The sequence below is a fragment of the Podarcis gaigeae genome (genome assembly GCF_964106915.1).
Source record: "Podarcis gaigeae genome assembly, chromosome: 14".
NCBI classification, from domain to species: domain Eukaryota; kingdom Metazoa; phylum Chordata; class Lepidosauria; order Squamata; family Lacertidae; genus Podarcis; species Podarcis gaigeae.
This window is the reverse complement of record NC_139690.1, coordinates 17,527,854-17,555,806: the sequence shown is the minus strand read 5'-3', so window position 1 is coordinate 17,555,806 and position 27,953 is coordinate 17,527,854. Positions and strand designations below refer to the sequence as shown.

Here is a 27,953-nt window from a genome sequence, read left to right as displayed (position 1 = left end):
CTGGGAGACACCCGGTTGAGGGAGGAGCAGTCCAAAGTTCATGAAGTTTAGGGAAAGTGTGCCTGCCCTCCCTCAACTGCTTTTGTTATGTTTCCTCCAGCCTGGATCTGGTTAGCAAATGTTTGGAAAGGGCTGGGCTGGTGGGGAGGGTGGGCATAGGGGGATGAAGGTTGCTGTCGAGTCACACCAAACTCTGGGATTCATTACTTTCCTGGGCTGCCGGCAGCAACCTTCGGAAGGGGTGGTCTGCAGGGAAGGGCTCTGATTGGCTCTTTCGTACAGGGAGGGGAGGGACTTGTCAGAAGTGCAGAGGCGATTGCCACAGCTGCCGAGCCTCTTTTGACTTTCTGTGTCTGCAAGAAGGAGGTGAAATGTCGTTTATCCCTGTGGGCGAGGATTCGGACTTCCCCATTCAGAACCTGCCTTACGGGGTCTTCTCTACCAAGGAGCAGGTAAGGAGGAGGCTGGCTTCAAGTGTGCATTTTGGACTATTTGTCTCTCCTCTAAGGAAACAAAGATCTGTGTGTGAGGGAGACACCATAAAGTTAAAACACACGGAGTCCTGGGAACTATAGCTTGTTAAGGGTGCTGGGAGGCGTTCTGTGAGGGATAAACCACAGTTCCTAAGATACTTTAGGGGAAACAGCTAAATATGTGCTGGGATGTGACCATAGCTAGCAAGGCTGGGAACTTTGCTTGATGGTTGCTTTAGAAAGTTATAACACTGTTTATGTCTGTATTGCTACATTTATATCTCTCTCTCAGGAGATAGATATATATATATAGTAGTACCTCGGGTTAAGTACTTAATTCGTTCCAGAGGTCTGTACTTAACCTGAAACTGTTCTTAACCTGAAGTACCACTTTAGCTAGTGGAGTCTCCCGCTGCCACTGCGCCGCCGCTGCACAATTTCTGTTCTCATCCTGAAGCAAAGTTCTTAACCTGAAGCACTATTTCTGGGTTAGCGGAGTCTGTAACCTGAAGCGTATGTAACCTGAAGCGTATGTAACCCGAGGTACCCCTGTATAGTTTTTCCTGTTTTAGCCTCACAACAACTCCTTGAGGAATGATGATAAGCAAAGGCTGTTTTATTTTGACGCTTCTCTGTGCAGATACCTTTAAAAGAATCACAGAACTGTAGAGTTGGAAGGGGGTCTGAGGGGTCATCTAGTCCAACCCCCTGCTGCAAGAATCTTGCCCAACATGGGGCTCAAACCCGCAACCCTGAGATTAAGAGTCTTGATGCTCTACTGACTGAGCCATCACCGGTCATATGTCAATGGATGTGTGGTGGTAGCTTCAATGATAAGCTGAGCAACAACCCAAGTAGTATGTAATGGTACCAATAGACACTTTGTGCAGGCAGTGATTTTATCAAGAAAACTTCATTTTGTGCCAATTAATAGATGCTCTGATTTTCTTGCTCTTCCTTCCTGCTGCTTTCCAAACATTCTTTATGAAATTAACTTTTCTTCCCTGATTTTTCGGCAAAGATTGGTGCCTCATTTTTACCTGAATTGATTCCTAATTTTCTGAACTTTCAAACACTGTTGGAAAAAACTGGGAGCATTTCCAGAAGAGACATTTACAGTGGTACCTCGGTTTAAGTACTTAATTCGTTCCGGAGGTCCGTACTTAACCTGAAACTGTTCTTAACCTGAAGCACCACTTTAGCTAATGGGGCCTCCTGCTGCTGCCGCGCCGCCGGAGCCCGATTTCTGTTCTTATCCTGAAGCAAAGTTCTTAACCTGAAGCACTATTTCTGGGTTAGGGAGTCTGTAACCTGAAGCGTATGTAACCTGAAGCGTATGTAACGCTAGGTACCACTGTACTGAGCATTCACCCTGAATTGTTTGCAGGAATGTTGGGCAATGCAAGTTTATTTCATCAACATTTTTATTCTGATTTGTTTGTGGAGAGGTTGGATGACGATGCATCAATGCTATTGCTATCCCACACATTCTGGGGCATTTTCTTGTCACTTTCTTTAATGCAAAATGTCTTAACTTTTGGGGAGGCATTTGTCTGGCTGGGAAAGCCTGTCACAACAAAAATGTTTTCAAGTGTTTCCAGAGAGCAGATGTCTTTTGTATCTTGACAGGAATGCCATTTCAGGGGCGGCCAAACTAAAAACTGTTCTCCGAGTTACTGCAGAGCAGGCTTCTGAGATCTTTGGAACTTGCAAGAGAAACCTTTCCACAGAGTTTAGAGTGTTGGAAGGTTTGGGTCACACGAAAGAAAATACTTCTTCATGCAGTTCAGAGTTAAACCATGGAACTCACTCCCACTAGAGGCAGTGACAGCACCAACTTGGATGGCTTTAAAAGAGGATCAGACAAATTCATGGGGGAGAGAGCTCCTCTGCAGGCTCCTTTCAGGTTAACATAGGATTTTTAAAGTTTTCCCAAAAGACAATATAGGGACTGTGGTTACCCAGAAGCAGCTATCAGAAAAAAATCAGGGCAGTTGGCACATATGGCTTAGCCCTCTAAGCTTCAGGTCATGCATTAACTTGTCCGTTTGCAGAAAGTACTGCTAAGCAAACATTTCGGGATGCGTTTGTGAGTATTTAGATAGAGCTAGATTTATCTCCTGCTCCCCCTTGTCCTATGCATATTTGGGGGGAAAGGCTGTAGCTTACCTGCCCACAGAGTGTCTCACCAGAGTGGTGCATGCTCTGGTTATCTCCCGCTTGGACTACTGCAATGCACTCTACGTTGGGCTACCTTTGAAGGTGACCCGGAAACTACAACTAATCCAAAATGCGGCAGCTAGACTGGTGACAGGGAGTGGCCGCTGAGACCATATAACACCAGTCCTGAAAGACCTACATTGGCTCCCAGTACGTTTCTGGACACAATTCAAAGTGTTGGTGCTGACCTTTAAAGTCCTAGACAGCCTGGGTCCAGTATACCTGAAGGAGCGTCTCCACCCCCATCGTCCAGCCCAGACACTGAGGTCCAGCTCCGAGGGCCATCTGGCGGTTCCCTCCCTACAAGAAGTGAGGTTACAGGGAACCAGGCAGAAGGCCTCCTTGGTAGTGGCGCCTGCCCTGTGGAACACTCTCCCATCAGATGTCAAGGAAATAGACAACTATCTGACTTTTAGAAGACACCTGAAGGCAGCCCTGTTTAGAGAAGTTTTAAATGTTTGGTTTTTTATCGTGTTTTTAATATTCTGTTGGGAGCCGCCCAGAGTGGCTGGGGAGGCCCAGCCAGATGGGTAGGGTATAAGTAATTTTTTATTATTATTATTATTATTATTATTATTATTATTATTATTATTATTATTTGAACCGCCCTGAGAGCTTATGATGAAGGGCTGTATATAAATCTAAAAAATAAAAATAAACTGTTGGAAGGTTACAGCACCTGCTGTGGCTGTAGAGACCGATATGGGAGAAACATGTTTTGTTCCAGCTGGGGCAGATGAAGGCATCTGGTTGTCCTGTTGCAGATGTACCTTGGTGTTTCCTCTTTCTACACTCCTCCCAACATCCACCCCTCCTCTGGTGACTACTATGAATGCACAACCTGACTGACTGCCTCCAGACACTGTGGTCATCTGCAAGGGATTCCCTCATAGCAGGGCTAATGTTGCCAGCCTTCCTGTCACAATTGCAGACATCTTTGTAGCACCGACAAGCCTGGCGCTGGAAGCCAGCTTCCCACAGAGCATCCAGTCTGCAACCAGCTGATTCCAGGTTCAATTACCAAGTAGGGCTGGGAATGACCCCTGCCTGAAATCTAACTCATTGTTGTCAACACTGACTGGCAGCCTCCTTCCCAAAGCCTAGTTAGCTCTTGCCCTGCTTTGGGAAGCAGGTGGGAGGGGTCTAGAACCATAGCTGTCAACCGTCCCTTATTTGGCAGGAAACTCCCTTATCCCAGCGCTGTGTCCCGCTGCTGTCCCGGATTGATGATATCCCATAAATTTCTCGTGTTTCAAAGGAGGCAGCTCCTTTCCCTCCCTCCCTGCCAGCCAGGGAGGAGGGAGGCTCCAACTGTGTTGCTTGGCTGTGTTGCTCACCCAATAAGGAGTCTAAGAACGACTGGGGGGTGGAGCTTGCATGCCTTGTGCCGATCAAATCGGCCGTGTTGCCTGGGGACTCGCATTTGCTCAGCGCTTCCCAGAGGTGGAGAGGTGACGGTGGTTTTCCTTGCTGCATCCCCTTTGCCGGGTTGCTGCGCTGTGGGAACCACCGCTTGAGGCTTCGTTTGGCTGCTGGCTGGGCTTTCTGCCTTTGGCTCGAGGGGCTCAGAAGTTGAACATACCTGTGCTTGGAATCAGATGGATATGTCATCGACAGCCCACTCACCCTTGCCGGGGAAAAGGTCTGTCTGGAGCGGGGGCACATGGTGGGGGAAAAGGAAAGGAGCTGGTTGAGTACAATGGCGGGCGGCGATCTTGTGGTGGGGGGCTTGTTGACTAAAATCCCTTATTTTGACTGCTGATCCCTTATTTTCGAGACTACTGGTCCCTTATTTTCAAATCTATAAGTTGACAGCTATGTCAGGACCATACCGGAACCATCGCTGCTTCTTCCCAAAGCATGGCATGGCATGAGGGCTGTGGGGTGTGCACCAAATTTTGGCATAGCTCAGGGTGCCATAGTACAAAGTACACCCCTGCTAGAGCTGCCCAATCAGCAGGGAAGGGGAGCTTTTTTAGCCAGTGAGAAGAAGCCTTTCTCCCCCTTTGTGCTGACTGGAGCCAATCAGAGGGAAAGGAGGTGTGTCAGCGACAGAGGATTGGCTCCTAGGGTCACTCTGGAGAAGGCTTGTGGGAGAACACTGAAGAGCTGCTCTGTATTCTAAGCATTTAGGAACGCTGAAAACAACAAGGTGCTTCCGTTTCGAGAGAATGGGGTGCAAGTTCTATTACATACAACAGAAAAGCCTTGGCATTCGTACCACAGGCCAGTATACCTGAAGGAGCGTCTCCACCCCCATCGTTCAGCCTGGACACTGAAGTCCAGCTCCGAGGGCCTTCTGGCAGTTCCCTCCCTGCGAGAAGTGAGGTTGCAGGGAACCAGGCACAGGACCTTCTTGGTAGTGGCGCCTGCCTTGTGGAACACCCTCCCATCAGATGTCAAGGAAATAAACAACTATCTGACTTTTAGGAGACATCTGAAAACAGCCCTGTTTAGGGAAGCTTTTAATGTTCGATGTTTCATGGTGCTTTTAATATCCTGGTGGAGGCCCAGCCAGATGGGTGGGGTATAAGTTGTTATTATTATTATTATTATTATTATTATTATTATTATTATTATTATTTCCAAAATCATTAGCCCCTGTACGTGCACATAAAAAAGTAGATCTAACATAAAGGCAGCACATCGAGTTCTGCATTGATCATTTCAATGCATCCCCTTATTATTAATATTATTGCACAATTATCAGATCACTATATAATCTTAGAAGGGTGTACAGTGGTACCTCAGGTTACTTACGCTTCAGGTTACTTACGCTTCAGGTTACAGACTCCGCAAACCCAGAAATAGTACCTTGGGTTAAGAACTTTGCTTCAGGATGAGAACACAAATCGTGCTCCGGCAGTGCAGCGGCAGCGGGAGGCCCCATTAGCTAAAGTGGTGCTTCAGGTTAAGAATACTTTCAGGTTAAGAAAGAACCTCCGGAATGAATTAAGTACTTAACCTGAGGTACCACTGTAGCTGTGACAGTGTGTGGCTGTGGCCATCATGAAGAGACCGCTACACAACTGGTTGCAACTCTATTCTTTGCTCTGTTTACCACTGGCTAGCATCACATCTGGAAACCATAGAACAGGGGTAGGCATCCTAAGGCCCAGGGGCTGGATACGACCCAATCACCTTCTAAATCCGGCCTGCGTACTGTCTGGGAATCAGTGTGTTTTTACATGAGTAGAATATGTCCTTTTATTTAAAATGCATCTCTGGGTTATTTGTGGGGCGTTGGAATTCCTTCATATATATTTTTCAAAATATAGTCCAGCCCACCACATCTGAGGGTCTGAGGGACGGTGGACCAGCCCACGGCTGAAAAAGGTTGCTGACCCCAGGGAAAGATGCTTATCTTATTCTATCTTCTCTTGCAGCCCAGACCCAGAATTGGAGTTGCCATTGGTGACCAAGTGCTGGACCTCAGCGCCATAAAGCATCTGTTTGATGGGCCTATCCTTTCTAAGCAGCATCATGTATTTGATCAGGTATTTTGCCAAGGTGACCTTGGGCCCCCAGACCTGAGGTTCTCCACCCCCACCCCCCACCCGGATGTAAACAGTACTGAGCTGGATGAAGCAATGGTCTGACTCTTTATAATGCTGATTCATATGTTCCTAATGACCTGCCAAAAGCCTGGAGGCGGCAGGATGTCAATATGACATTTTGCGAGATTACCTGTAATTCAGTGCTCTGCCATTGCAATTTGCCATTGCATTTGGAGGTGGGCAGAAGATGGCTTGGGGTTTGTTGTGCATCCATGTTCTCTTTCCTTCATTCAATGTCACAATATGCCTCATGTGCTGTGTGCTCAGGGAGCATTCACGCAGGATAACATGTCTGCTCTCCTTTGCAGCCAACCCTTAACCGTTTCATGGCCCTGGGCTGGGAAGCATGGACAGAAGCCAGAGCGCTTCTCCAAAAGCTGCTATCTCACAAAGAGCCGATGCTGAGAGATAACGTGGAATTACGCAAAAGGTAAATAAAAAATAACTAAAAACTGGGGAGAGAATAAGTGGCTAGGACTCTGTAAGTGTGCATGCTGCTATTTTATGGGAGCCCAGAAAAGCTGCAGAATGGCCAACAGAGTCCATTTCCTAAGATTCCAAGATTTTCTTTTTTAAAAAAATATGTAAGTTTCTAGTCCCTGTGGTTTCCCCTCTAAAATATTTTTGTGCTCTCTTTGTGACACACAGTGATGTTGAAGGCTGTTAAGTTGCAAAGCTAAGCTTGTGGGCAAATGCTTGTTTGGAATGTCAAGAGCCAAAGAGATTACTGAATAATATTATTGATCCTCTGGGATTCCCAGTCCTCTGAGGCTGGCTGTGCTAGAGAGTTCTCAGCTGGGAGCTCCATAATGTCCAAAGCGGGGCTTGCTGTCAGCTCTGATCAGCTGTCTTCTGGGCAGGTCTTCTTAAAAACATGACATCACAATTTGCAAACAGACAAACAGTGCAATTCAAAGTTAGCACTTCTGAAGGAAAAACAACCAATATGACAAAAATAGCAAATTATTATTATATTATTATTATATTGGAAGATGCCAAAACATGTTTGCTCTACTAACGATTTATAGCAACGTGTGCCTGCATACAAGACACTTATCAGACTGTAATGTACACAGGCCTAAGATAGTTGGTACTGGAGGAGATGCTCTTTTAAGTGTGCTGCAGTAAACATTCGAAGATTGGCAAATGCTGACATTGACCAGTTGTAATATCGTAAGAAGCCAGAGAGAGAGAGAGAGAGAGAGAGAGAGAGAAGAGAGAGAGAGAGAGAGGGAGGGAGGGAGGGAGGGAGGGAGGGAGGGAGAAATGTCAGAAAATTCACCTTGAGTGAATTACATGCGTTGGCAGGATTGACAGAAAACTTGTAGTAAAAAATTTGCACAATGGACTGACAAAGGATTTATAAGAATAGAGATATGAAAGAGATGCAGAGGGGGAAATCATTATATTAAAATCCACAATGGGGGCGGGGGGAGTCAAAAGGGTTTATATGTTTATGCATTTAATTCATATGTTTATGTAAAATAGAAAATGCAAAAATAAATTTATTAAAAAAAGAAAAGAAATTCACCTTGAGTGAACAGAACCAAGTTTCCTTAGTGTTTGAGAACTAAATATTATTTCTGTTTGTTTCCTCATTTGCCTTCTAGAGCATTTGTACCACAGGCTTCGGCAATAATGCACCTTCCTGCTGAAATTGGTGAGTTCCTTTTACTGTCAACAAGATCCACTTAACCTTTGTTCATTTCCTCCAGAAGCAGAGTTCTATTCTCAAATTAGTGGGAATGTCAGATCCCGTCTCTTGATTTAGCTGTAGTCTATACGAGAAACGGGGGAGAAGTTTGATACCATTGACAGTTAAAGGTGAACCCACCTCCTAACCCTTGCTTTCCAAACCAACACACAGCTGCCCTTCAAAATCCTCACTTCTCCCAATTTTGCAGTGCCATTCTCCAGCTCAAGTGATTTATTCATTCATTTATTTTTATTAAATTTGTGTATTTCCAAAATACATTATCGAAATAAAAGAACAACCCAATAACCCCGCTCTAAGTAATGTGTACGAAGATGCATATAAAGTCATCAGAAGCATTTCTGCCCCCAACAGTGAAGGTAAAACAGTAACCATGAATAGCCTTATCCTCTGTGAATTTGACTAGTCCTCTTATAAAAAGAGAATAGGCAGGACTAGTGCTACGGGACTGACGCCTCAGTTACCACTCACACTGACTTGCCCGCTCTCTTTTACATACCGTATATTTTCCCCACCTCCCTGAACAACCCTAAAACAAATGCTAACTATCCCATAGTATCCTGTGCGGGACCTTGGTGTGGGGGATAACCGATAAGCTGGAGTCCCAAGCGGATGTTTTTAAAATAACAATAAAGAGTTATTTTAAAACAAGGTGTTATAGTACAAGTGGAGAAACTTAGGTTACTTCAGAATTAATAAGCTAGTTTGCTGAATTCATTTCACAGAGGTTTCTGCTCTGAGGTAACTTTCAGTAATAGTCTTACTATCAACTCCTGAGGTAACTTTCAGTAATAGTCTTAATATAATAATATAATAATAATATAAGAAGTACAATGAGAACGATTGGAAGTTTTTCACAGAAGACTTTATTGGATAAGATATGATGTTGTATAAATAATTGGCTTTTTTAACTGATATTTTCTTGTTATTGTTAATTCTTTTTTTGTCCTTTTTTCTTTCTTTTTCATTTTTGTGCTTAACTCTGATGTACTCACCTGTAATGTATGATTGTATTTTAAATCAATAAAGACAATATTTTTATTTTTTTAAAAAAAGTCTTAAGGGATCACAACCCCCCCTTTCTTAACTGGGTTTTGGGAGTCTCTTCCTTCCACAGAAGAGCCTCTCCCCTCCAGAACAGTGAGAGACCTAAGTAGACTGATCCCTTTTCAGCTCCTACTTCTCCTGTCTCTCCCTCATTCACCCAGCAAGATTTGGTCCTATTACTCCTGCAGGACACTATACTCAGTCCTTCTCCATTCACTCGGAGTGGATGTTTTCTCCTGAACCAACTCTCCCTCCTCAGCACTCTGTATATTTCATCCTGTCTCCTAACCTAACTCCCAACCTCTCCAACCCCAGTTCCAACCTCCTCCACAACCACAACTCAAAACCAACCTAACTAACTCTCTCCCTCCAAACACAGTGGTTCTCAACCTGTGGGTCCCCAGATGTTGTTGGACTACAACTCCCATCATCCCTGAGCTCTGGCCTTGCTAGCTAGGGGTGATGGGAGTTGTAGTTCTACAACATCTGGGGACCCACAGGTTTAGGAAGGTTTCTCCAAAGCCTCTCCTTTTAAATTCTCCCTCCTGGAACCTCGGCCAATCAGAGGCTGACGTTCTTTAACCATTTGCTGGCAGGAAATAAAAGTAAAAAAGAAATACTTGTGGAACCAACTTTTCCTTCACAAACTAGTCCTGTCAGCTGTGTTGTCCCTCTGCTTCCTGCACAACTGACATGCCCACAAACGTGGACGTGAAAGGAGGAAAGTCAGAGTAAAATGAATGGAAAGTTTAGCCATGCTGTTTCCTATGATGGACACCAGAGGGCAGTAAGTGAATTGTATATGAAATCATTCACTGTGCTGTACTTGTGTTTTCATTCTGCACTAGTCAGAGCTCATCTATTCTCTAGTACTGTGTCCAGTTGTGGGGTTTTTTTTAAGGCAGTATGGTGTAGTGGTTAGAGAGTTGAACTAGGACCTCAGAGACTTGAGTTCCAAGCCCTTACTCAGCCATGAAGTTCACTGGGTGACCTTGAGCCAGTCTCTCGACTTGACCTACCTCACAAGGCTGTTGTGAGGTAGGTCAGGCTGGGAAGAGGGGAGACACACGGAGAGCTCCTTAAAGGAAAGTTGGGATATAAATGTAGTGATAATAAAGAATAATAAGGAAGAAAGATGTAAAATTGGAATGGGTTCAGAGTCAGGCAACGGAGATGATATAGAGAACAAGTCCAGTGAGGGAAGGATGAAGGAATTGACAAAATGTTGTGAAGATAAGATATGGCAACTTAGCAGTGATTACCTCACACCCCGATAAAACCGCAACACAGGCAAACTTAAAATGACCACAGATTTCCTTGGAAGTTCACAAAATGCCCCATTAAAATGGTAAAAAAATGATCCCTCTTTTGACATATATTAAAACAAAATATCATTTATTATCTATTGCACTTAATTATTAAGTTGCTTTGAGTTAAGTGTGTGTGTGTGTATTTAGCTGTTTAGTTGTGTCCGACTCTTCATGACCCCATCGACCAGAGCATGCCAGGCACTCCAGTCTTCCACTGTGTCCCACAGTTTGGTCAAACTCATGTTCGTAGCTTCGAGAACTCTGTCCAACCATCTCGTCCTCTGTCGTCCCCTTCTCCTTGTGCCCTCCATCTTTCCCAACATCAGGGTCTTTTCCAGGGAGTCTTCTCTTCTCATGAGGTGGCCAAAGTATTGGAGCCTCAGCTTCAGGATCTGTCCTTCCAGTGAGCACTCAGGGCTGATTTCCTTAAGAATAGATAGGTTTGATCTTCTTGCAGTCCACAGGACTCTCAAGAGTCTCCTCCAGCACCATAATTCAAAAGCATCAATTCTTCGGCAATCAGCCTTTTTTATGGTCCAGCTCTCACTTCCATACATCACTTAGTCGTGTCACAAAGAGTCGGACACCACTAAACGACTAAACAACAACAATATATATAGTAACTCAAAGTGACTTACCAAAAAGCACAGGCATTAAAACCAAGGCCTTTTTCCAGCACCTCTCAGGTGAGCTCCATTGCCATTACAGTGGCACCTCAGGTTACATACGCTGCAGGTTACATACGCTTCAGATTACAGACTCTGCTAACCCAGAAATAGTACCTCTGGTTAAGAACTTTGCTTCAGGATAAGAACAGAAATTGTGTGGCAGCGGCGGCAGCAACAGGAGGCCCCAGTAGCTAAAGTGGTGCTGCAGGTTAAAAACAGTTTCAGGTTAAGAACAGACCTCCATAATGAATTAAGTTCTTAACCCGAGATACCACTGTATAAGAGAACAAGGGAGGCGTTCATGGTGAGTTCTGGCACCTCTTTTTTTCTATATAAAAAAGCAGTGATTAAAACCAACATAAAACTAACACAAAGACTTTGAAGGAGACTACAAATAAGGAAAGCCCCCCCCCCCATTAAATGCCATGCCATGAATCTTTGGTGGCACCACAGGTCTGTCATCCTTCCCCATGAAGGCAATAAAACATTGCCGCTGGTATCCAAAGTCGTTGCCAAGTTCTGCAGCTTCTTTCAGTTCATTTCTCTAACACCACTCCTTGCCAAATTCTCATCCCTACAGGAGACTATACTGATTTCTATTCCTCCCGGCAACATGCTACAAATGTCGGGGTGATGTTCCGCGGAAAGGAGAATGCTCTGATGCCCAACTGGTCAGTAGTTGTGTTCTAAGAATTCCAAGGTCTCAAATATAAAATAAATGTTCATAAATGTATTAGGCAAACACATACGTAAGTGTATAAGCCATTGGTCTGAAACAGTACAGGAGAACAATCCTGAAGCCATTTTGACTCTCCCAAATAGACCTCAAATATTTCTATGCAAGGAAGAAGGAAATGGGAAAAGCATTCTGATTGTCATTTGACTGTAGGGTCTTACACCTCCCATTTCACATACAGTCTGGCAAGTATCTGTTAAGCTGAGCGCACTCTCAAATTTCTGCTGAAGACCTCCTCCTTCTGTGATGTATGCATGATGTTTGGGGTGGTGGTCTTGGGCTACAGGGTGGGCAATTTCAAAAGTATACAGTATATAGGGGCTTGCGCACCATTGTTCGGGGTTCTCCTCCCTCCTGGGGAGTGGGGACCCTGTTGCAACAGTTCTTAGAATAAAGATCAGGCTTACTAGCCGCTTTGCTTCTCAATTTACTCTGGTTGTCCTCTGTTATTTTCTCCTACCAATAGGGAACCCACTTAAGGACTCTCTCTACAGGCTCCAGAATACCCCAAAAGGGAAAGGGAGCAGTTTTTCTTATAACAGTTGCTTTTCCAATGACGTTCGGGAGGGGTTGAGTGGGGAGAAGCATCATTTGGGTCTCCATTCAAGGATAAAGCATTATTTGGATGTGATGAGTGAGAGGATACTCAATGAAGCAATTTGAACCCTTGTGGACTTTCCATAGGCATCTTGTTGGCCACTGTGAGAACAGATGCTGGACTAGATGGGCCACTGGCCTGATCCAGCTCTTCTTATGTTCTTATGCATTGAGCACATTTTCCTTTTAGTTGATGATCACAACCCCCCGTGGTGATTTCTCTTTTCAAGGTTACACTTGCCAGTTGGGTACCACGGACGTGCCTCTTCCGTCGTTGTATCTGGGACGCCCATCAGGAGGCCACTGGGACAAATGCGACCTGATGATGGTAAGCCTTTGGGCCTTCCACTCAATAATAATAATAATAATAATAATAATAATAATAATAATAATATTAATAATAATATCTTTATTGTCATTGCCCCCTCTCGGGGACAATGAGATTACTTGGCTGCTCCATCCACCCAGGTAGGGCACTCCACACAAAATCAGAACAACTATAAAAACACTAATTAAAACAACACAGTATAATACAGCAAGGAAGATTAGATGACTTCAAAGTCCAGGTTTCCCATTCAGGGCCGGGATCGCTCTGGAGAAGAAGCTGTTCTTGAGACGGCTCGTTCTTGTCTTCATCGTCCTGTATCTCCGTCCCGACGGCAGGAGCTCGAAGAGACAGTGACCAGGATGCGATGGATCTTTTACTATGTCCAGTGCCTTCCTATGGCACCTTGTGGCATAAATCTGCTCTAAGGTGGAGAGTGGGCAGCCAACAATGCTCTCTGCTGCCTTAACAACTCTGCACAACCCCATCCTGTCCTGGGTAGTACAGCTTCCGTACCACACACATAAGCCATAAGTGAGCACGCTCTCAATGGCACAGTGATAGAAGGCAAGCAGCAGTTTCTGCGGAAGATGGTTTTTCCTTAGGATTCTTAAAAAGTACAGTCTCTGCAGCGCCTTCTTCACAAGCCCCCTTGTGTTGACACTCCAGGACAGATCCTCTTGTAATTCAATACCCCAAAATCTGAACGTTGTTACCCTCTCCACACAGACCCCATCAATCAGAAGTGGCTGGACATTGCTCTTCTGTCTCCTAAAGTCCACCACTCACCATCTGGTTTCACGTTTATAAACGGAATTAATATATAAGCAAAGAGTCTTGAGGTGTCAAATTAAAAGAGAGAGATTCCTTTCTGTTTGGTACGATTTTAGTATACAGTCGTACCTTGGTTTTCGAACACCTTAGTTCTTGAATGTTTTGGCTCCCAAACGCCGCAAACCCAGAAGTGAGTTTTCCGGTTTGCGAACTATTTTTGGAAGCCAAACGTCAGACGGAGCTTCCACGGCTTCTGATTGGCTGCAGGAGCTTCCTGCAGCCAATCAGAAGCCGCGCTTTGGTTTCTGAACATTTTGTAAGTCAAACGGACTTCCATAACGGATTCTGCTCGACTTCCAAGGTATAACTGTATTTGTCAGCCATGATGAACATGGGCAGTTGCCCCTGAGGGATTTCCAAAGATTTCAGTTGATATAACAACTCTTCCTTTCCTATGTCTCTCTCCCCTGAACAAGTGAGTGGTACACATATATTGTATTATTTACATGGTGAGGTTAACATAAATAGATTTGGTTATTATTACTCCCCTTCTTTTTCTTCTGTAAGTACATTCATCTTGTTTCAACATCTCTGGACTGATTTGGATGTTTATTTATTGTTTCTTAGCCCCTTTGTGGTGAGAGGCTTTGTCTCATATTCTGTACTGCAGAATAGTCTTTATCCCTTTTCCTGACTAGTTTAAATAAGTCTTCCCTTTTTAAAAAGCAGTTGATCCATGCATGCATAGCAAGGTGGCATTGTCAAACTTGTAAACACCATCACTTTCCCTATTAAAAGAAACAGCATGCTTACTTTTTATATGTGTTTGTTCTGTTTAAATCACAGCAAAACCCCCGGTGTTCGGTGCTTGCAAGCTTTTGGATATTGAACTGGAAATGGTAGGATTTTATTTGCTTATGTTGTTCCCTTCATCTCTCTACCCCTGGTTTTAAGAACCCTGACCAAAAAAGGGGGGGCAAACAAGACAACCCATCATTAAAAGAAACATATAAAATTTCAGAAATGCAAATTCTCAAAATTGAAACGGTCAGAACTCCCCCAAACCATTTAGATCTTTTCACAAAAGAAGAAAAAGAACAGACCTAACTAGTTGACACCATTTTGGATTTTTTAAAAATTACCTGCAATTTTCTCTCTACTAGTGCTTATAAAGCAACAAACTTGTCTATAAGGAGAAAGATGAAATTAATTGGTGAGGAAACAATTTTCAAATTCTCTTCACTTAAAAATGCTTTTGTTGTTTTTTAATCTAGTGAATTTCTGTCTACCTTTAAACAACAACACCACCAATAAACCTCTGAGGCCAGTGCATGATCAAATAAAAAACCATTGAGTTGTTTACAACTTAATTATATTCAGAATAAACCTACTGAAATTAATAAGTCCAAGTTAGCTATATCCATCAGTTTCAGTGTAGGACCAACGCTTCAGTTGGATTGGCCCAATTAAAGGAGCAGGGGACACAGGGAACATAACAATAAAACCACAATTAGAAATTAAAGCAGCAGGAAAATAGGACATATATCTAGGAGCACGTTAATGTTAGGAAGGATCTAGGAAAATAAATACTACAATGTTGTTGTCATCATTGTTTTACTGCAACTACTATTAATTCAATTTCTTATGCACCCTTCACCATAAGGTCCCGGGGTGAGTTAACGACCATTTAAAATACATTATTAAAACAGTTTAAAACAAATTGCACTCACAAGAGTAGGGTAGGTCACACAAACACCATCTCAGGTGTCAAAGTTCAGGGAAAGAAGAGCATTATGATGGGAACTGCATAATGATTTGATTTCCTCTCATAAGAGCCCTGAGGCAACTCATCAATGAAAACGCAACCATTTAAGCAGAGTTAAAACCACACTTCAAAATAAGACCAGATGCTCAGCAATCAAACAAACAAGCTTGCATTGTGCTCCAAATCCTGGCTGCTGTATTTGTCCTGTTTGCACAGAAAGTGCCATGTAAGAATCAAGGAATTGGATGGGATAAGCTGAGATGAGTGTGTGTGCTTCACCATGTTGGTTCTTTTGTATAAAACGGCATATTTCCATTTTTGGAGCATATACCCTAACAAAACTACCTCCTGTTTTTTCCCAGGCTTTCTTTGTAGGCCCCGGAAACAAACCTGGAGAGGCGGTTCCCATCAGCGAAGCTCACAAGCACATCTTTGGGATGGTCCTTATGAATGACTGGAGCGGTAATGAGCCCTGCTGCTATTCCCCACGGCAGGAATCCTCTTGCTATGCTTTTGTATTAGACAATGTAGTGAAATGAGGCAGACTTTTGAAGATTCCTTCAGGAGAGCAAAGATATAGGAAGCGGCCTTATGCTGAATCAGACCATTGGTCAATTGAGCTCAGTATCGTCTCCACTGACTGCCAGTGGCTCTTAAGGATTTCAGACAGCAGCCTTGAACCTATGACCTGCTGTACGCAAAGCAGATGTTCTGCCTCAGAGCTAGTGTTCTTCTCCAGTTAAACATTTGAACCTGTCATATATCATGTCAGACCATTGATCTGTCTAGCGCAGTATTGTCGTAAACGTCTTCTTCTTCGGCGACCACTTGTAGCCGAGTAAGATTGTCTTCCATGAACACGGTTTTAACAGTGAGTCCATAAGTGACTGTGGAGGCCAATTATGGATCCACACATCCTTCCACAGTGGGGACATAGGTTTCCGGGCTGGAGTTGATCACAGTGAAGGTTTGCCAAGTGTGCCTTCCTCTTAGTGCATTTCTCCTTTTCATCCTAAGTTCCAGCATCTTCAAAGCCCATGACACCTTTGGTAAAGGCTGTTTTCCAACTAGAGCGCTCGCAGCCCAGTGTTTCCCAGTTGTCAGTGTCTATACTACATTGTTTTAGATTTGCCTTGAGAGAGTATTTGAACCTCTTTTGTTGACCACCAGCATTACGCTTTCCATTTTTAAGCTCGGAATAGAGTAGTTGCTTTGGAAGGCGATAATCAGACATCTGAACAATGTGACCAGTCCAACGAAGTTGATGTTGAAGAGTCATGGCTTCAACACTGGTGATCTTTGCTGCTTCTAGTATACTGGCATTAGTTTGCCTGTCTTCCCAAGTGATATGTGAAAATTTTCAGAGTATTATATACACAGTATTGTATGCACCAGCTGGTTGCAGCTCTCTAGGTCTTTCCCAGCAAGGGAGGACTTGAGTCAGGCATAAGCAAACTCCAGCCCTCCAGATGTTTGGGACTACAATTCCCATCATCCCTAGCTAACAGTGGTCAGGGATGATGGGAATTGTAGTCCCAAACATCTGGAGGACCGGAGTTTGCCTATGCCTGACTTGGGTAATATTTCGTAATATTACACCCATGTGAGGCCAAAATTTGGCACCCCAAAATTTGATATGCCCAGTTATGGATCTTCTCAATTTTGTGCCCCTTCATTTGGGCATCCCGTGCAGTGGAACTGCCCTCACTGCCCTAAATTGTTCCCAGTCCTACCTGGACATGCCAGGAATTGACCCTGCGTCCTCCTGCATGCAAAGCGGATTCTCTTCCACTGAGCAACAGCCCCTCCCCTGAGAAGCAGAGCCTAAAACTTATATATACAGTGGTACTTCAGGTTAAGAACTTAATTCATTCTTGAGGTCCGTTCTTAACCTGAAACTGTTCTTAACCCGAGGTACTATTTCTGGGTTAGCAGAGTCTGTAATCTGAAGCATATGTAACCTGAAGCATCTGTAACCTGAGGTACCACTGTGTATCTATATCTATATCTATATCTATATCTATATCTATATCTATATCTATATCTATATCTATATCTATATCTATATCTATATCTATACAGTGGTACCTCAGGTCACATACGCTTCAGGTTACATACGCTTCAGGTTCCAAACTCCGCTAACCCTGAAATAGTGCTTCAGGTTAAGAACTTTGCTTCAGGATGAGAACAGAAATCGTGCTCCGGCGGCGCGGAGGCAGCAGGAGGCCCCATTAGCTAAAGTGGTGCTTAAGGTTAAGAACAGTTTCAGGTTAAGAACAGACCTCCGGAACGAATTAAGTACTTAACTCGAGGTACCACTGTATCTATATCTATATCTATATCTATATCTATATCTATATCTATATCTATATCTATATCTATATATCTATATCTATATCTATATCTATCTCTATATCTCTATATCTATATCTATATCTATATCTATATATCTATATCTATCTCTATATCTATATCTATATCTATATCTATATCTATATCTATATCTATATCTATATCTCTATATCTCTATCTCTATCTCTATCTATATCTATATTTATATCTATATCTATATCTATATCTATATCTATATCTATATCTATATCATCATCTCTTTCCTTGTCTCCTAGCACGTGACATTCAGAAATGGGAATATGTCCCCCTGGGTCCATTTCTGGGCAAGAGTTTTGGCACCACCATCTCTCCGTGGGTGGTGACTATGGAAGCTCTGATGCCGTTTGCACTGCCGAATCCTATCCAGGTTAGCAAAAAGTGATCAGATGTATCCCATGTGACTTATGGGAAAATTTATTCTACATGACTTATGTGGAAACAAGGCTACTTGTCAGGTGGGTGGGGCATACATAAATAACAGAGATGTGCATGATCTCCTACCCCAATTATGTCCCGACCCAGCACTTCGAAGCACCCAGGGTTGGACGAAGCATTAAGCAAAATGATCACATGCTTAGGGCATCAAGGGAAATGGGGGGGGGGCACCACAGAAATTTTCCTTTGCCAGATTTTGCCACCATTTTCTATGGTGCAGTTGAACCAGGTTCAGAAGAATCCCACAATATGTGCATTGTAAGTTCAGTGCAACAACAACAACAAAAGGAAAAACAAAATTCAGTTGTGCTGAACTTTATAAAATAATTGCAGAATAATAATAATAAATTTTATTTATATCCCGCCCTCCCTAGCCGAAGCCGGGCTCAGGGCGGCTAACAACAATAAAATAGTGCAACATTGTAAAAACATTTCATTATAAAAATTAATTAAAATCGAATTGATGGCAACCATTAAGCTAAAGCTAAAGTTCTGTGAAGAAGGCAGTATTTTATGGTTTATTGTTGTTTGTATTTTGAATTATATATAAATATAAAGGTAAAGGGACCCCCAACCATTAGGTCCAGTCGTGACCGACTCTGGGGTTGCGGCACTCATCTCGCTTTATTGGCCGAGGGAGCTGGCATACAGCTTCCGGGTCATGTGGCCAGCATGACGAAGCCGCTTCTGACAAACCAGAGCAGTGCACGGAAACGCTGTTGACCTTCCCACCGGAGCGGTACCTATTTATCTACTTGCACTTTGATGTGCTTTCAAACTGCTAGGTTGGCAGGAGCAGGGACTGAGCAACGGGAGCTCACCCCGTTGTGGGGATTCGAACCGCCAACCTTTTGATCGGCAAGTCCTAGGCTCTGTGGTTTAACCCACAGCACCACCTGCGTCCCTATATATGGGGGCACCAGAATCTTTTTAAGTGCTGAGGGCCTCTAAAGATCTTAAATCCAGCACTGGGAGAGGCCTTGATCTGACCTGGGGACAACCCGAGTAAGATACTGGCTCCACCACCTTTGGGGTAGTAGATGGCAGAATTTAAAGATTGAACAACGAAGGAATCCAGTGCAACTTTCGTGCTAGCAGAATCTAGGTGCACAACAGCTGGTTCTTGTGCAACAGTGGATTTAGTTGTGAAACAGCTTGCCCTTGTGTTTTTCCTTGCGCAACATCATCCTGCCAACGCAACAAGCGTACCACTAAGGGACTGTAACCTAGCAGTACGTTGGATGCAGCCCTCTGTTTTCACTTCAGAACTGATAGACACTTAACCACTTGAGTCTGCTATTATAGAGGGGTATATGACGCTTCTTTTGCTTCTTCAAGGATCCCAGGCCACTGCCCTACCTCTGCGATGATCAGCCTTATACTTTTGACATCAACCTTTTCGTTGCTATTAAAGGTACAGTACTCCCCCCTATGATACATTTTCATTTCATTCAGGCTTGTGGAGCTCCAAAATAAGAAAAAAAAGGGAGGCCATAAGTAAATGATGTATTAAAAGAGTCAAAACGCCAACAGTACTCTGTTAAGCTACTAAGGCCCTTCTATTCAGCCTTGTTTGTAAATTCTAAGAAACAAAAAACAAAAAAGCCCTGCAATTTTGTAAGGTTCATTCTTTATTTTGATTCAAAATGGTGTCTAACTGTATTCAAACACAGACAAAAATATTCCCATTGATTTTCGGAACCATCATGCAAAATGTGGTTAAAATCAGTGTAGTTTTGGAATGGTTCAGTCTTCCATTTTGATTCAAAATGGTATCCAGTGATATTCAAACATAGGTGAAAACCTGTTCCTTGATATCAGGAAGCCCTAGGTAAAGGTAAAGGGACCCCTGACCATTAGGTCCAGTCGTGGCCGTCTCTGGGGTTGTGACACTCATCTCGCTTTATTGGCCGAGGGAGCCGGCGTACAGCTTCCGGGTCATGTGGCCGGCATGACTAAGCCACTTCTGGCGAACCAGAGCAGCGCACGGAAACGCCGTTTACCTTCCCGCCAGAGCGGTACCTATTTATCTACTTGCACTTTGACGTGCTTTTGAACTGCTAGGTTGGCAGGAGCAGGGACCGAGCAACGGGAGCTCACCCATCACGGGGATTCAAACCACCGACCTTCTGATCGGCAAGCCCTAGGCTCTGTGGTTTAACCCATAGTGCCACCCACATCCCTCTACCAGGAGGTCCTAGAGGTGCCCAAATGCAGAGTGAAGAAAACCTCTCAAAAGATATAGCAGAAGATAGCATCTTGATAATACTTTAGATTAAAGTTGCCTTTAACCAGGCATAGGCAAACTCGGCCCTCCAGATGTTTTGGGACTACAACTCCCATCATCCCTGACCACTGGCCCAAAACATCTGGAGGGCCGAGTTTGCCTGTGCTTGCCTTTAACTGTTATGCTACATCTCACAAATAAAAGAGAAAGTTTTCCTTGAAATAAGAAACGAATGGCAACTCTAGCACATTAGAGTTCTAATACGAGAAGTGTGCTCCTTGCACAAAGGTTTCTTTATTTAATTCCTATTTCACCATCATAAAATTCCTGCATAGACAAAACTCCCCTGCAGAAATTAAGATGCAGTTGATACGGAAAAGTTCCACGTGGTAATTGCATCTATCAGTTTTTCAATCTGTATACCCCTGTGCAATGGCTGTTTATGGTGGTGGAGCAACAGCAGACATTAAGCCCTCCAGCACACCAAATAGATGTTGGGACTACAACTCCCATCATCCCTGAACATTAGCCATGCATGCTTACTGGGGCTGATGGGCGTTGGAGTCCAAGAATATCTGGAATGCCACAGGCTCCCTATCCTTTATCCAAGCCATCTGTGATGTTCAGCGTTTTGTGCAAAAGCCTGTTATACGCAGCTTTCCAATTTGCGCTCTCCAGTTTTTCCCTCCCAGCTGGGTTAATTACTTTTCCCCTGCTTTTTCCCCTTGCAAGAAGTATCCAAAGTAGCTGATGAACTGAAGATAAAGCATAACACAAAACGTTAGCAGAGTTAAAACAAACAAGAATATTAGATCAGACATTTGAACCAGAGAGCGATAAAAAGCTAAGAGGGGCTACCAATTAAAGCTACGTTAAACTCTCGCACCAGCTGAGGGTTTTCTTTAGATCTCCCTTCTCAGTACACACTCCTAAGATATCTCTGCAAGGACAATTTCTACCTTGGAACAGAAATAGGGAGTAAATTCTAGGGCAAATCCCAGAGGAAAAGGTTTATGGTTTTGTCGAAATGTGCAAGACTCTCTCTGCGTGTAAAAGGAGTCAAACTCCCTTCCTTGAGCAGTTTTATGACAGGAACTGTAAACACCTCAGTCTGTATTCTGCTGGAGTTGCACATTGCCTTACTGTAAAGCTGGATTCTTGCTGTCATACTTCCACCACGGTGAAAAGATTATGGACAAAATGAACAAGTGAAACCTCCTCTATAAGGTAAAGTAAAGGACCCCTGGATGGTTGAGTCCAGTCAAAGGCGACTATGGGGTTGCGGCACTCATCTCACTTTCAGGCCAAGGGAGCTGGCGTTTGTCCACAGACAGCTTTCCAGGTTATGTGGCCAGGATGACTAAACCGCTTCTGGTGCAACAGAACACCGTGACGGAAATCAGAGCGCACGGAAATGCCGTTTACCTTCCTGCCACAGTGGTACCTGTTTATCTACTCACTCTGGTGTGCTTTTGAACTGCTAGGTTGGCAAGAGCTGGGACAGAGCAATGGGAGCTCACTCCGTCGCAGGGATTTGAACCGCCAACCTTCTGATGGGCAAGCCCAAGAGGCTCAGTGATTTAGACCACAGCGCCACCCGCATCCTCCTCTGTAGTACTGAGATTGGAAAAGTATAAAGTTGCACCTAAAGTGTGTTGTCCAGAAAGCCGCCATCCAAACCTAGGGATTGCCCATCCCTACAAATATCAGACACAGAACAACTCTCACATATTTGCTGAATCTATATTTATGTTGACTGCAGTTACTTGGACACAGGTGATGGTATTTAAAACACTGAGTCCTCACAATCCTCCTTACTGCAAACTTATTGATTTGTTTTCAGGAGATGGAATGAGCAAGCCTGCTAATATTTGCCGCTCAAACTTTAAGGTAAGAAATGTTTTCTCTCCCGTGTTCATGATTGAGACAGGATTTGAAGTGGGCACTGCTACAAACCTCACACCAGCCATTGAGCCTCATTGTCACCTGTTGAGTGCATACGTACGTATGGTATGAATGGCGTAAAAGCAGAAAGGGGAGGCTTCTGAGAATCTCAGTTAGTTCGTGGAATTAAAATTCTGTTTTCTCTGTGTGCGTGTTTTCACAAATGTTAGGTATGCATGTCTGTTATGTGTGAATATTATATTATATTATATTATATTATATTATATTATATTATATTAATGCTTGTTATTTTAATAAATATATGCATTTATATGCACACTTTACCCTAGTTATAAGCATTTTTGAACACATTACTTGGCTGGGGAATTGCATTACAAAATCCAGAAAGTGCAAATTTTGAAAGATGGCCGTGTTTCGGTTTGTGCATTGTTCTTGGGAGTGCCAATTATATAGGTTTATCTCTAAATGCAAACTGAATCTAATTTCTCCCCCATCCCTAAGAGGAGCTCAGTAACAGAGCAGGTGGTTTGCATGCAAAAGGTTTTCCGGTTCAATCCAAGACACCTTTATTTTAAAAGGACCCAGTGGTGGGGAAGATCTCTCTGGCTGAGACCCTGGCAATAATAGGCAGTCATGGGCTAGATGGAGAAACCTTGTATAGGGCAACACCCCATGTATCTCCAATACTCTAAAACCCTCTCCTCTCTTTTATCTTGCAGCACATGTACTGGACCATGAAACAGCAACTGGCTCACCATACTGTCAATGGCTGCAACCTCAGACCTGGAGACCTCCTTGCCTCTGGAACTATTAGCGGGCCTGTAAGCATTTAATTATAGGGAAGCGGGTGGCGCTGTGGGTTAAACCACAGAGCCTAGGACTTGCAGATCAGAAGGTCGGCAGTTTGAATCCCCACGGCAGGGTCAGCTCCCGTTGCTCGGTCCCTGCTCCTGCCAACCTAGCAGTTCGAAAGCACGTCAAAGTGCAAGTAGATAAATAGGTACCGCTCCGGCGGGAAGGTAAACAGCATTTCTGTGTGCTGCTCTGGTTTGCCAGAAGCGGCTTAGTCATGCTGGCCACATGACCCGGAAGCTGTACTTCGGCTCCCATGGCCAGTAAAGCGAGATGAGCGCCGCAACCCGAGTCACAACAGGACCTAATGGTCAGGGGTCCCTTTACCTTTAAGCATTTAATTAACCATACCCTGATTGTAATGCATCGTATTTGCAGTAGAGATGACAGGAAGCTCCACCAAATCTAGATTTTTAATCCGGATATAGAGAATCCAGTACCTGTGGATCCACTGGGTCCCAGGCCATGTCTGATCCGAAACAGATCCCGATAAGATCTTCTGATGTTTCCATGCCCAGAATCACATAGGCACACCGGGGTTTGGCGGTGCCCCCTTCAACATTAAAAACAGCTTCCTCCTGACCCATCCAGTATGAATTACTGGAAGTAAGGCAGCTGGGTGATGGCTGTAGCAGGTACCAAAGCCATAGATTGTTGCACATGCTTGGCACATCAGGAAAGCTGGGAGCTGTGGGAAATGCAGTTTTCATATTTCCCGGTGCCGCTGGACGCAGTGTTTGTGTAGTCCAGGCTGTAGGTGTCATAATCAAAACTGGATCCCTCCTTGCTGCCCACCACCACCTACCTCTAGTGCAGCGGTTCTCAATCTGTGGGTCCCCAGATGTTGTTGAACTACAACTCCCATCATCCCTGACCACTGGTCATGCTGGCTAGGAATGATGGGAGTTATAGTCCAACAATATCTGGGGACCCACAGGTTGAGAAACACTGCTCTAGTGGGAGAGGGAAAAGGGTGGAAGCTGTTTTCCTTGCACAGTGAGAGAAAAATGCTGAAATAGGTTTGTCTCCTGTTTTGTACTTGATCAGGCACCTTTGTGGAAGGCTTTGCTCTGTTTTGTTTTAACAGACTGTTCGGAGATTTTAAAGGCATTAGCTCTAAAAAAAACCAACACCCCCACAAACGCTCTGTAAGCAATTGCATCTCCCAGAGAATAAAGGATTACATTATAGCCAAGTGACTAAGCCGTAGCACGTCAGCAGACTGGATCAATCGCTGTTTCTGGCAGAGATCCACTCTTTAGGATCCAAGAATATCCTTGATTTCCTTTAGCCCAAGGTTGGGGAACCTCAGATCTGAGGGGCAAATGCATCCCTCCAGGATCCTCTTGCCAGGCCACATCCCTTGCCAGCCTTACTTTGTATTATCCTGGTGTATTTTGCCTGGTTGGAATATATTGGTAATGGATCTTCCTTGCCTGGATGAAGGATATGTGGGTGGGTGGGTGGGTGGGTGGGTGTTTGTAAGTGTGTAGAAACTAGCTTACTGTCAGGCTCCAGAGACTCGACTTCCTCCCTGCCCCCCCTTTGGCTGTAGATAAGCAGGAAAAAGCGAAAAGAGTCACTTACCATTTAAAGAGTCTTTAATGATCACAGCAAAAGAACAAAGCAGACATTCTCAGAGTGAAGGTGCTCCCCATTAAGGTTTCCACCCACTCCCCCCCTAGTCACTTCCACGCCTTGCGACCTGATCTCGCAATTACCGTGCTTATTGTATTGCCACCTTATCTGCTTTACGTGACCTTGGACTGATAGGCTGGGCATTTTCCAGTGAGAGAGTGTTAGCTCTCTTTCTCCTAGTTCTTCTTCACTTTGCTGTTCAACCCCCAGTTCGCCCCAACTTTTGCCTTTGGAACTATGCCCCTCTGCAAGCCACTGTTCGAAATCTATACTGCTCCACTGCACCTGGGTAGCTTCAGGATCCTGGTCAGGAGCAGGGAGAAGGGGAGGCGCCCACCATTCCTCATCAGAGCAGTACTCTTCAGCCTGTTCTCTGACACTTACTACACCTAGGTAAAACTTGCATTCGTTGCTCCATCCCTTTTTCTCTCTGGGCCTGTCCACTCCTGACATGTGGCTCTTGGAAGGTTGCCCCCAAAGGACTGCAGCCATGGAACTGAATTTAGTTCTCCACCCCTCCTTCAACCAGTGGGTCCAAGATGTACAGCAGCAGTATGTACAGAGAGATGATGCTAAGTACCTGTTTTCAATTTCTGCTTGAAGGATCCCGAGAACTTTGGTTCCATGTTGGAATTGTCGTGGAAAGGAACAAAAGCCATTGACCTTGGTCATGGCCAATCTCGTAAATTTCTGCAGGATGGAGATGAAGTCATTATAACAGGTGAGTGTGTTTGAGGGGTAGGATGAGATAGAGTACATATCAGGGTCAGCATGAGACTCCTTAGGGTAGTGATAAAGTGGGATATCAAATCCAAACTCCTCCTCTTCTTCTTCTTCTTCTTCTTCTTCTTCTTCTTCTTCTTCTTCTTCTTCTTCTTCCTCACACCCACACATACCCCACTCACACACAAAAAACAAATCTCACTACAGCCAACCAAAGACATCCAATCATACCCTAGGCCGCCCCCAACCTCTCTCACCACCATGGAAATACAACAAGCGAATACAGTAGTAAGAGAACCCACACTGTGATGCTGACACAAAACCTCACACATACACTAAAAATAAGAATAGAGGCATTGCCACCCGACCCCCACCCCACTCACCATTCCCCCACCCCCCTCGTTTTTTCCTAACCTAACACTGTATGCAACACTAATGTCTCACAACAAATGAAACTGATTTGTAGAAAACGCTACTTGGAAAAAAAGAGAGAACACATGTATCTTTGTAAACTAAGAAATCTTTAATAATAATAAAAATTATTATTTTTTAAATGTTCCATATCTGAGATGTAGAGCCAAATAGCGAACGCAGCTAAGCGACGCCAGTTAATCTGAGGCTGATGGCTGCTGACCTGCTTATGTGAATTTGTCCTGCAATCTCCTTCAGTCCATCGCTTGCTGTGATATCCGTGATGCCTCTGGCACAACCAAGAGTGATCCTTTGCTCCTTGGCTGCCAAAAGCATCACATTCTGCTTCCTACTGGTGCTATTTTTAGCACACCTGGAAGCATTGATGGAGGACGTTTTCAGGAGTGCTCTGAAGCCCCGGCGCATAGGAAACCACTGAATATGGGTTAAAAAATCCCAGGGGTCAGGATTTGCCATGGACATGCTGCAAGTCCCTGCAGGCCACCCCAAAGTGTTGGCCACAGGCAAGGACAAATCTAGTACAGTGGTACCTCGGGTTACATACGCTTCAGGTTACATACGCTTCAGGTTACAGACTCCGCTAACCCAGAAATAGTACCTCAGGTTAAGAACTTTGCTTCAGGATGAGAATAGAAATCGTGCTCCGGCGGTGCAGCAGCAGCGGGAGGCCCCATTAGCTAAAGTGGTGCTTCAGGTTAAGAACAGTTTCAGGTTAAGTAAGGACCTCCGGAACGAATTAAGTACTTAACCTGAGGTACCACTGTATGAAACTAATGAAGCTTAAGCTTAACGACCCCTAATTCCTCACACACACACGCGCACACACCCATAACTTGAAAACTATAAGGCATAGGAAGTATTTGTTCACACTGGTGACTTTGGCATGCAAGACAAATCCAGAACAGCAATTTTAATCAAAATCTGAGATGCAGTAGTTAATTTAAAAAATAAAATGGGGTGATCTATCATGAAACAACTTCATTGGAAAAGATAACTGTCTTTACCTTGACCTGGTGGTGAAGGAGCCCCTATAACAGTTCAGGGGCCCCAAAATGTAGGTCCGCCACTGGCCACAGGTTAAACAATACAGTGCTTGATGGACCTATTGTTCTGACTTGCTGAGAGGCAGGTTCCTGAGTTCCTAATAGTTTTTAAAAGGTGTTCTTTAACTTTACAAAAAAGGACACAACAAGGACAGTAGGAACATGAGAACTGCCTTCAGCCAGCCTGACTCTTTGCCCGGCTAGTTCAGTATTGTCCACTCCGACGGGCTTTTGCACATATGATGGTTTGATTAATGGCCTTGATAGCGGGTGCCAACTAGCAAGTGCACATGTCCGGTTAGGAGGAAACACTCTGGCAATTCTGAATGCGGCAAGAAAATACTAATTCATGTTTGCGCTCAGAGAAGGCAGGAGAGCTACATGCAGCTGCCAGGCCTGAGGTTGCCTGCCCCTGGTGTAAGGGAAATTGCCCATAAGCACATATGGAACACAGTAGGTGCCCAGATAACGAGTAATGCATTTCTTAAGTCAGTTAGCAATAAAATAGAATTGTTGCCAGAAGAGGCTTCCTGAGAAGAACAAAAACAAAATAAGCACTCTGGCAAACGACCTTGGGAAATTCCTTCCTCGGCTGTGGGGCCACGATCACAAAGGCCCTGCTCCTGCCTTTGAATGACTTCTTTCCATCATTGGGCTACTGATCTTAACAAATGAGGCAGCTTTCGTGTGTCATATGTTCTGCAGTTTTCCTCAATCATTTTAGTACATTTTCCTCAATCCGCTTTTAACAGTTATTGTTTCCTGTGTATGTGCTTTCTCATCCCACAGGCTACTGTCAGGGAAACGGTTATCGCGTTGGCTTTGGCGAATGTTCCGGAAAAGTGCTCCCAGCCAGACCTGTCTGATTGTTTTCTTTGGAGGACATACCAGAGGGGAGAAAGAGGAAGAAGGGCCCTAAATGTTCTCTCTTCCATTTTTAAAAAAATATTTCTGACTTTGCTGTTTGTGGGCATGGGGAAATTGAAGATAACACTGTTAGGGCTCTCTCTCCAAATTTCTAAAATGCTGTGGAGGTTTCAAAAACTATGGAGAATGCTTAATTGTTGGCATTTTTACTAACAGTATTTTTAAAACAATAAATAGTGAATCTAGTTGTCTTC

At 44.1% G+C, this 27,953-nt stretch overlaps 1 protein-coding gene across 1 annotated transcript; it reads left to right on the top strand.

Annotated features, from left to right (window-relative positions):
- Positions 1-292: 292 nt before the first annotated feature.
- Positions 293-27,953, top strand: FAH (fumarylacetoacetate hydrolase). The gene is made up of 14 exons (XM_083712829.1): positions 293-452; positions 6,080-6,190; positions 6,559-6,680; positions 7,861-7,910; positions 11,570-11,660; positions 12,553-12,650; positions 14,268-14,320; positions 15,549-15,648; positions 17,814-17,944; positions 19,351-19,426; positions 22,083-22,129; positions 22,864-22,965; positions 25,238-25,355; positions 27,622-27,953. The coding sequence occupies exons 1-14, from the start codon at positions 372-374 to the stop codon at positions 27,696-27,698; spliced, it is 1,257 nt and encodes a 418-aa protein (XP_083568955.1). The 5' UTR covers positions 293-371; the 3' UTR covers positions 27,699-27,953.